Genomic DNA, 10,681 nt, shown 5'->3' on the forward strand with positions numbered 1-10,681 from the left:
GGAGGTTTTAAGAAGGGAGCAAAAGCTGGCCTAGTAGTCGTGCACTCCTTAGGCCTCATTGTGACGACCGTAGATTTGGAAGAGGAACAATGAAAACCATTCGATCTTGCTTTAAAAGCAATTAAACTGCACGCGTTCCACGAGCGGTGGTGGTCGGTGAAGTCAATCGCTAGTGTATATTGGAAATCTAAACTTTACAGGATACAGTATTGGAATATAAGACTGGAATGTAGAATTTATGCCAAAAACCAAGCTTTGGGACCTATGAGGTCATTCAGCGCTGAAAATAATGTTGAAGCAGTGCAGTGGTTGGCAGAGGGTGGAAAATAAGATGGAAGAAGAGAACATGAAAAGAGGTATAGCAATAGGAATGAAAGGGGCTGCAGCTATAGGGGCCGAAGGCACGCCGCAAAGAACCTCAAGTAATGCCTACAGTGCACCGTATGAGGTGCACTGACGGCACTACCACCCCTCTACGGGGTACGGGGTGCAGTAAGAACATCACTAAATAAAAACTGCTTCTGGCATACCTACTAAATAGCCCATTGATTTTGACGAGCAATCAGCTTTCTCCAAGTTCCGATATTTTGTCGCTTGACATAATGACTGTCGCAATTGCTTTAAGACAAAAACATGGACAGAACATTCTTGCATTATAGAGAAGGATAATCAGGACAATCCCTTCGTGTCTATAAAACCTATTACAACAAAAGCGAACGATAAGAAGAACAATTCAGCGGATGAATAAGTGATCGGGCACAATTGATTAATAAGACATTGTACCTTAGGGTTTTAATCCTCCCAGAGACTCATCACATTATCTGATTCGACATTGTCGTGTCCGACAAACTTTTATCACCTGTCAGACATTATTGTTATGCTTTTTGGAAGTTGTCTGTTCCTGAGTGGTCGAGAACATTGATAGGATATTACGTGTTATGAAGATGTTTCGACAAAAAGTGACACTGAATAAGATATGTGGGCAGGAAATATTCAGGCAGTGTGTTAGAGAAATTAGATGAATGTCGCTTTATGATGATAACTTGAGTATGAGGTGGGAATGATTCCTGGGAGCGAGAGCGGGGTTGGCGGGGGCGGGGGCGGGGAGGGGCCGGTTCCCTCATATACTCAGTGGTTAGGAGACTTGTCCGACAACAGTAAAAGGTTTTGGGTTCGATGCCATGACGTCAGACCATTTTGGGAAGGCCCTTAATGAGCATGGTGTATCTGTATATATATAAATATATATATATATATATATATATATATATATATATATATATATAAGTATATATGTATGTATGTGTATATATATATACATATATATATATATATATATATATATATATATATATATATATATATATATATATATATATATATATAAGTATATATGTATGTATGTGTATATATATACATATATATACACATACATACATATATATACTATATATATATATATATATATATATATATATATATATATATATATATATATATATATATATATATATATATACATACATATACCTGGTCCCAAATTGAGAACTACAATATAAGCCTCAGAAAGTGTATTCGATACCTTAGCTCAATTTAGTCTTAAATTACGATAAATGTCCAAGATACGACTTATATATATCGACCGGTTTTGACTCTCTCTCTCTCTGTGTTTTTATCCTGAATAGAATACTACAGCGGAACAATTCAATTTCTTATCCTCTCTCTCTCTCTCTCTCTGTTTTTACCCTGAATAGAAACTACAGCGGAACGATTTCATTTCTAATCATCTCTCTCTCTCTCTCTCTCTCTCTCTCTCTCTCTCTCTCTCTCTCTCTCTCTCTCATTTTTTATAACTGCAGCGAGCCTCTTTCCAAACTGTGTCTTATTTAACTTTTATTTACAATTTCAATCACCAAAAAGCTTAACCGCTTTCAGCCAAGCTATCCTAAGGCAGACATCAGCCTAGGGTTATAACGATTTTTTCTCTAGGCCTCCAAAACTTTGGGTATTTGTAGGTTATAGCTGTAGTAAAATATCTTAATTCAATTGCATTTTAATTCTTCTCTTTTGGATTTTCTTCACGACAGGACTAAATGGAAACGTCAGACGGCCGTAGGCCTAGAGCTTTTAGCGGAGGCGGGAAACTACGCCGCCCTCCAGAGACTCTACGGCCCAACCTACGGATGGCCCTATCCGCCCCAACCTGCATCTGCAGCAGCTGCCGCAGCTGCGGCAGCAGCGCTGAGCCCCGCGGCAGCTTCCGTGGACCTGTATTACCGCCAGGCAGCGGCAGCTGCGGCGCTCCAGAAGCCTTTGGCGTACCGACTCTACCCTCCAGGCCTGCCGATTCTGCCCCACGTCACTTCTGACCCCCTTAGGGACGCCCTAAGACCAGAAGCCCTCAGGCCAGAGGCGGTGAGACCTGACGTCCTGAGACCAGAGCTGAGGCACGACGCCCTCAGATTGGAGCGTCCGGAGCTTTTCAAGAACGACGCCGTCGGTGGGAAGCTGCTGGAAGGCCGCCTCTTTCCCGGAGACTCGCAGCTAGTCTCTCCGCCACCTCCGCCTCCTCCGGCGGGGACGGCGGCCGCCAGGGATCACGACGAAGGAGACTTGCCTCTGGGTGACCTCGGAAGGTCTTCGTTGGGGATGATCCTGCGCCCTGCCGCGTCTCCTTCGCCGACTCGGTGTTCCTCGTCGCCGACGGACTTGCGGATCAGGTCGACTCCGGAGCCGCCGAGTGATCTGCACAAGAATCCGCACTGATTCTGAGTTGCCCGTCAGCTTCCCCTGAATGGAGGAGTCTCTCCCCCCTCCCCCTTCCTTCCCTAACTCTACTCCCCTCGCTCCCCACCCCTCCGATGTCCAGACACTCCTACTCCTGTGAACTTTAGGTAAAACGAGTCCTACCTGTCCTCCTTTCTCTCCCTTCACTCCCCTCCCCCTTTTCATCCCCTCCCCCTCCCTTTTCCTCCCTATCCCCCTACTCCCACCCTCACTCATGTCAGGACCTGTCCTTCCATCCCTCATGTACAAAGGTAGTTGTAAACCTCTTTTAGTTTAGATAAAAACTTAAAGAAAAAACTAAAAAAAAAAAACCACAAACCTCCTAAGCTTAGGTGACTTTTTATGTACAGTTGTATTTATAGAATTATATATAAAAATAAATAATTATCCGTTGTATATAAAAGAAACAATAAAATACAATAGAACGATCCCTGGGCAGGTTGAGATGGAACGATCCGTTCAGAAGAATGTTTCCTAAATAACGAGAGAAACAAAAAACAAAAACAACAGTCATCCAGAACCTCAGTTTCTCAAAGACCTGCCGGAGGTGTTCTGTAGAATAAGGCTGGAGATCTAGTCAGCATAGAATTATTACACATGTTAAGTGTAGAATACCTTAAGTGTTAGTGTGCTTAATAACGAAAAATATGTGTCATCTACATTGTTAAATAAAACGAAAAGAGAGAGAGTCGACTGGTTTAAAGATTTCCCATCTGAAAGAAAAGAAAAATAAATATCAACAAGTAAAAAATGCGCGGAAGTTTCTTCGGCGCAATCGAGTGATCTGTACAGCCGCTACAGCGTATAATCAAGGCCACCGAAAATACATCTATCTTTTGGTGGTCTCGGTATGAGCCGCGGCCCATGAACCTTTAACCACAGCCCAGTGGTGGCCTATCCTATATCGTTGGCTGAAGCACGATTATGGCTGACTTTAACCTTAAGTAAAATAAAAATTACTAAGGCTAGAGGGCTGCAATTTGGTATGTTCGATGACTGGTGGGTGGATGATCAACATACCAATTTCCAGCCTTCTAGCCTCAGTAGTTTTTTAGGTCTAAGGGCGGACAGAAAAAGTGCGGACGGACAGACAAAGCCGGCACATCAGTTTTCTTTTACAGAAAACTAAAATGTATATAATGACATCGTATAAACTTTCAGGTGCGTCCCCAATGTTAATTTTCAGAAATCACTGGTTTTTTTTTAAATTAAAATATTCGAAGAAATCACCAATGAACAGAGATGTCTGTTAAACTACTGACCGAGAAGTTAAGGAATGAGAAAGCTTAAAAATGAATTATGATGTTAGAACCAGATATGTCTTCAATCTAACATTCAGTAATACTGGAAGGATATAATGACAATGAATATTATGAACCCAAGTTGAGTAGAATGAATATAAATATTGGATAAATATAACAGAACAGAACATAGAATTTAGGCTAAGTGCTGGGACCTATAAGGTCATTCAGCGCTGAAACGGCAATTGACAGTACGAAGGCTTGAAAGGTGTAACAGGAGGAAAACCTCGCAGTTGCACCTTGAAACAATTGTTAGGAGAGGGTGGAAAGTCAGATGGAAGAAAGAGAATAAGATCAGAGGTACAGTAAAAGGAATGAAAGCGGTTGCAGCTGGGGGCCGAGGGGACACTGCAAAGAACCTAAAGTAATGCCTACAGTGTACCGCATGAGGTGCACTGACGGCACTAACCTCCCCGCGGATTTTCCCACACTTAGCATATATCTAATATGATATGAAACCCAGAGGCTGATAAATGTTTATATTAATTGCTTTGAACCTCAGTTTATTAGATAACCTTCAAGAACGCTAGTGTAATCTTTTAACACAGCTAACACTATTAGGAATCTGACTAACTTAGATTGACTATAAAATTAACACACAGCAATTGCATACACAAGAAAACTCCAAAAATAGAATAATACTAACGGAAACTTTGTTACGGACTGAAATGATAATCAAAATTTGATGAGGGCACTTAAAAGAAATTCGCTTCTCTTGGTGGAAGTTAGGGAATCACTCATTCCAAAATATACTTTCAAAAAATGAGCCAACTCGAAATTCACAAGGTAAGCTTCAAGATGTCTTTACAAACCAGCGCAAAAACATTGTATTTATGTAACATTCAAAGAAATGGCAAAACAAACTTCGGCGCAATCGATTTTCCTGTACAGCCGCTACAGCGTATAATCAAGGCCACCGAAAACAGATCTCTCTTTCGGTGGTCTCGGTATAATGCTGTATGAGCCGCGACCCATGAAATTTACCCACGACCCGGTGGTGGCCCATGCTATATCGTTGCCAGAAGCACGATTATAGCTAACTTTAACCTTAAACAAAATAAAATTAAAAACTACTAAGGAGGCTAGAGGGCTGCAATTTCGTATGTTTGATGATTGGGGGTGGATGATTTCCAGCCCTCCAGGGCGGACAGAAAAGGTGCGGACAGAATAAAGTGCGGACTGACAGACAAAGCCGACACAATAGTTTTCTTTTACAGAAAAATAAAAGTTGCTGGTTATAATCTTTCATTGAATTTTGTTGATATTATCAACGAATCAAATCTACTGTAATTCTGCATTAACGTCTGCCATTCTCATAACATATTGTCAGCAAATAAATAAACAAAGGAATAAAATCAAAATATACTCTACAGGAGCTTTACTGCAATAAGGGAACTCCTACAGAAACTACAGGGTACAGATTAACTATTATTATTATTATTATTATTATTATTATTATTATTATTATTATTATTATTATTATTATTATTATTATTATTATTATTATTATTATTATTCAGAAGACGAAACCTTCAAATGCAGCAAGCCCACCAAAGGGGCCACAGACTTGAAGTTGAAGCTTCCAAAGAATATTTTGGTGTTCATTAGAAAGAAGTAACATAAGCTAATGGGAAATACAGAAAGAAGAGATCACTTATCAAAACGAAAAATATATTAACGAATCAAGAAAAAACAGATAAAATGTAAGTAAATGATTAAAACTCAAGAAGAATGGTATTAAGGTAGTAATGCCACTACACACAAGAAAACAATCACGAGAAGAAATAACAACTTCAAGAAGGAAAAAAAGACTACAACTACAGATTAAATCTTAAAGTATTTCCCAAGATTATTGCTGCCGATTTAGATTTACACTTGTCGTATAACGACAACTGAGAAATCTGAGCAACAATACTATACATTATACATACATACAGTATATACATATAATGTGTGTACAAATATGTATATATATATATATATATATATATATATATATATATATATATATATATATATATATATATATATATATATATATATATATATATATATATGCAGAGAGAGAGAGAGAGAGAGAGAGAGAGAGAGAGAGAGAGAGAGAGAGAGATGTTAAGAAGCATTTTTTATTAGATTTTCCGTTATCTTTATGCACTCCCGAAGACCTTTCATAAATCCCTATTGGAATGACACCATTCATTCATTCTCTCTCTCTCTCTCTCTCTCTCTCTCTCTCTCTCTCTCTCTCTCTCTCTCTCTCTCTCTCTCTCCCTCCACGATGACACAACTGTTCTCCAACTGTAAGGAAATTCAAGAATTTTCTGCTAAATGACTGGTTGGGTGGTTTACAAAATCAAATGAGATACAAGGACTTAGAAGTAAATAAATATAAAGAAAAAACAGTAATAAAATAGTATAAAAGAATAAAATATTCGTCTATATAAATTACGGAAATTTCATACCTGTCAGTCACTGTCAAAATATCACCTAGATCGGAAACTGGCCCCAACAGCTTTCATAAAAGACAAAGTGAACGAACACTAAAGCTATTTAAAAACGTTCAATAGCTTTCATAAAAGACTAACTGAACGAACCATAAGAAAATTGAAAAACGTTCCCCTGTGTGTGTGTGTGTGTGTGAGAGAGAGAGAGAGAGAGAGAGAGAGAGAGAGAGAGAGAGAGAGAGAGAGAGAGAGAGAGAGAGAGAGATTTCAAACCCCGTTTGGGAAATGAAATTCAGAAACTTATTAGTACTTAAAAAGAAACAGAATAAATGAGAGAGAGAGAGAGAGAGAGAGAGAGAGAGAGAGAGAGAGAGAGAGAGAGAGAGAGAGAGAGAGAGAGAGAGAAAATTCTCTGTAGCCAAACCGAAACGTCACAAAAACAGTAATATCACGTAGAAGACGTTTGCAACCTAATGACGTAATACACCCTAGTTAATTATAAAAAAAAAAATTAGGACTGGAAAACGTTTCCATGATTCAACTTACCAGGTTGGAATTCCAGACGCAAATTCTGGAAGGGAGGTCAAAGGGGAGGTCACGATTCACACATAGAGAGGTCAACATACCTGGTGAAATATGAAATGAAAGAATTTAGCTTTGACCTAGGAGATTATTCTAAACGTATTCATTTGTGTGTGTGTGTGTGTGTGTGTGTGTGTCCCTCTCTCTCTCTCTATTAGTTAAAAAATCAGCCAGATAAATGAGAGAGAGAGAGAGAGAGAGAGAGAGAGAGAGAGAGAGAGAGAGAGAGAGCTGATATCAAAATTATTTTTAGGAGATGAAATTCTGTAGCTTATTACTAGTAATAAACAGAATAAATGAGAGAGAGAGAGAGAGAGAGAGAGAGAGAGAGAGAGAGAGAGAGAGAGAGAGAGAGAGAGAGAGAGAGAGCTGATATTAAAGCTATTTTTAGAGATGAAATTCTGTAGCTTATTACTAGTAATAACCACAAGAAATCAAAGAGAGAGAGAGAGAGAGAGAGAGAGAGAGAGAGAGAGAGAGAGAGAGAGAGAGAGAGAGAGAGAGAATTTTTCTCATCACTTGACAGCAAATCGGTTCCTTTCACTGGAGGACATCAAACCCCACCGATAGCAACAAAAAAGAAAGGAGTTCTGGGGAAGGGAAACCATGATAATAAGTAGCCAAAGATATTTGTATGATGATTATAGTCATGATAAAAAAGTCAAATAAAAAAATCAAAAAGTGGTCTTAGGCAACTATTTACAAACGATATATTTTAACTTCTTATAACATTGAAATTTCTGTAGTTTCTCATCTTCATGTACCAGAACTACTGTTGTATCGAAAATCTTGACTTTTAGTATGATTTTAGGATCGACAAGGAAAACACAGCTATCAGTAACACCATTTGAGGAATGGTGAATTGGGAATCTGTAAAAGAAGAACAAAATATTGATCATATTCATCATTTTCATCATCTAAATCACCACGCCTGAACGCACCAACATCTAAATCATAACATGAAAACGAAAGATATCAAAATCAATAAAAACATTGGTTACATCACGAGGCTCACCATCAAGGTTTTTTTTACTAAAGTTTTCATCATCCTCATCCTTTTCATCATCCCAAATCACCACTCCTGAAGATCCCAAACATGCAAGTCATCACACGAGAACGAACGATATCAAAATCAATAAAAACGCTGGTTACATCACGAGGCTCACCATCAAAGTTTTTTCTTTATCACCATCAAAGTTTTTTTACCAAAGTTTTCAACATCCTCATCATTTTCATCATCCCAAATCATCAAGCCTGAACACCGGAACATGCAAATCATTACATGAAAACAAGAAATATCAAAATCAATAAAAACATTGGTTACATCACGAGGCTCATCATCAAAGTTTTTTAACTCAATTTTTTATCATCCTCATCATTTTCATCATCCGAAGTCATCACTCCTGAAGATCCCAAACATCCAAATCATCACGTGAAAACGAAAGATATAAAAATCAATAAAAACTGGTTACATCACGAGACTCACCATCAAAGTATTTTTTACCAAAGTTTTCATCATCCTCATCATTTTCGTCATCCCAAATCATCACTCCTGAACGCACAAACATCCAAATCATTACATGAAAAAGAATATCAAAATCAATAAAACACTGGTTACATCACAAGCTTTACCATTAAAGTTTTTACGTCAAAGCTTTCACCACAATCCCATCCCTCCACTCACCACCATTCACCATTCATCACCACCCCTTCCCTCCCGGCCCCCTCTCTCTCGGCTCTCTCTCTCTCTCTCTCTCTCTCTCTCTCTCTCTCTATACGCCCAAAGAGTGATGACGTGGGCTCGCGGCAGCTTTTACCAAACTGATTGATAATGTTCCGTGTCATTAAGTCGTCCTAGGCGCGCGTTTTAAGACCAGTTCGCCCGGAAAACATTCGCTGAAAAGAATCCAGACATATATTGCATGGGTGTCCCCTCCCGTTATAACGAACACGGCCGGCCGCCCGCTTATCCGGAGTCCGGATGCGGTGGACGGTGGGCATCCCTGCACGGCTTTCTTCCAGGATGATCTCCTGACCTTCCAGGATTGAGTGGGGGACGCGGATTTCAACCGGATCCGGATCCGGACTTGGGAGGTTGGATGCGAATGGAATCGGCAACCGCCTGTTTTAGATGGATGACTTAACATTTTTACCTTACCTCCATGATTGATGGTTGTGATGATTAATTGAGGCTGAGGCAATGTAGATGCCTTCCTCCCTCTCTCTCTCTCTCTCTCTCTCTCTCTCTCTCTCTCTCTCTCTCTCTCTCTCTCTCTCTCTTACTCTGCCTCTTTTTCAATTATTCACACAGATTTTCTGAATGTCTTTTCTCACACTGAAAAATCATAACTATGTGTTCTCTCTCTCTCTCTCTCTCTCTCTCTCTCTCTCTCTCTCTCTCTTAGTTATTCACGCAGATTTTCTGGTTTTTTCACACTGAAATATCATAACTGCGTTCTCTCTCTCTCTCTCTCTCTCTCTCTCTCTCTCTCTCTCTCTCTCTCTCTCTCTCTCTCAGTTATTCACGCAGATTTTCTGTTTTTTTCACACTGAAATATCATAACTGCGTTTTCTCTCTCTCTCTCTCTCTCTCTCTCTCTCTCTCTCTCTCTCTCTCTCTCTCTCTCTCTCTCTCAGTTATTCACGCAGATTTTCTGTTTTTTTCACACTGAAATATCATAACTGCGTTCTCTCTCTCTCTCTCTCTCTCTCTCTCTCTCTCTCTCTCTCTCTCTCTCTCTCTCTCTCTCTCTCTTTCAGTTATTCATCAGATTTTATGAATGTATTTCTTCACAATGAACAATTATAACTGCCTGTTCTCTCTCTCTCTCTCTCTCTCTGAATGACACATCCATACACACTAATTCTTTCAATGTACTTTTGTCAAATTACTGAAAAATATCTTCTCTCACACATCAATTTCACCATCACTCTTCCTTATGGAACAGAAAAACGGTTGACAGTTCTGTTCATTCAAAAATCCCCCTTTTCCACCCGCTTCGGTACCTTTCTCTCTCTCTCTCTCTCTCTCTCTCTCTCTCTCTCTCTCTCTCTCTCTCTCTCTCTCTCTCTTTCAGTTACACAGATTTTCTGAATGTCTTTTCTCATCCTGAAAGATCATAACTCTCTCTCTCTTTAAGGTTGTGTTTCTACTAAAGGGCAACCCAATCTCTCTCTCTCTCTCTCTCTCTCTCTCTCTCTCTCTCTCTCTCTAAGGGTGTGTTTCCACTATATGAACACCAAATCTCTCTCTCTCTCTCTCTCTCTCTCTCTCTCTCTCTCTCTCTCTCTCTCTTATGCATGTTTATTCGTTCCCAGAAGCTCTAAGTGGAAAAAATATGCTTATTATGATTTCTAAACTCATACCCAAACGACACTGAACTATTACTTTCTAGAAAGCTGCATCTTTCTGTGGTTTCAGTGCTCTCTGAATTCGAGAGAGAGAGAGAGAGAGAGAGAGAGAGAGAGAGAGAGAGAGAGAGAGAGAGAGAGAGAGAGAGGGCGGGGGGGGAGAAGGACTGAGTTTCCTTACGGTGGTAACAAATCAGTAGAGAGAGAGGAGAGAGA

At 39.6% G+C, this 10,681-nt stretch overlaps 1 protein-coding gene across 1 annotated transcript in view; it reads left to right on the top strand.

The window, feature by feature from the left end:
- Positions 1-3,108, top strand: part of LOC136848573 (barH-like 1 homeobox protein) — a 49,064-nt gene extending 45,956 nt beyond the window's left edge. Inside the window, exon 3 of the mRNA XM_067120861.1 lies at positions 2,088-3,108. Coding sequence (XP_066976962.1) covers positions 2,088-2,766 — 679 coding nt within the window. The 3' untranslated portion in view covers positions 2,767-3,108. The remainder of the gene's footprint in view (positions 1-2,087) is intronic.
- The last annotated feature ends 7,573 nt before the right edge of the window (positions 3,109-10,681 follow it).

The sequence above is a fragment of the Macrobrachium rosenbergii genome, chromosome 19 (genome assembly GCF_040412425.1).
Source record: "Macrobrachium rosenbergii isolate ZJJX-2024 chromosome 19, ASM4041242v1, whole genome shotgun sequence".
In the NCBI taxonomy this organism is placed as follows: Eukaryota; Metazoa; Arthropoda; class Malacostraca; order Decapoda; family Palaemonidae; genus Macrobrachium; species Macrobrachium rosenbergii.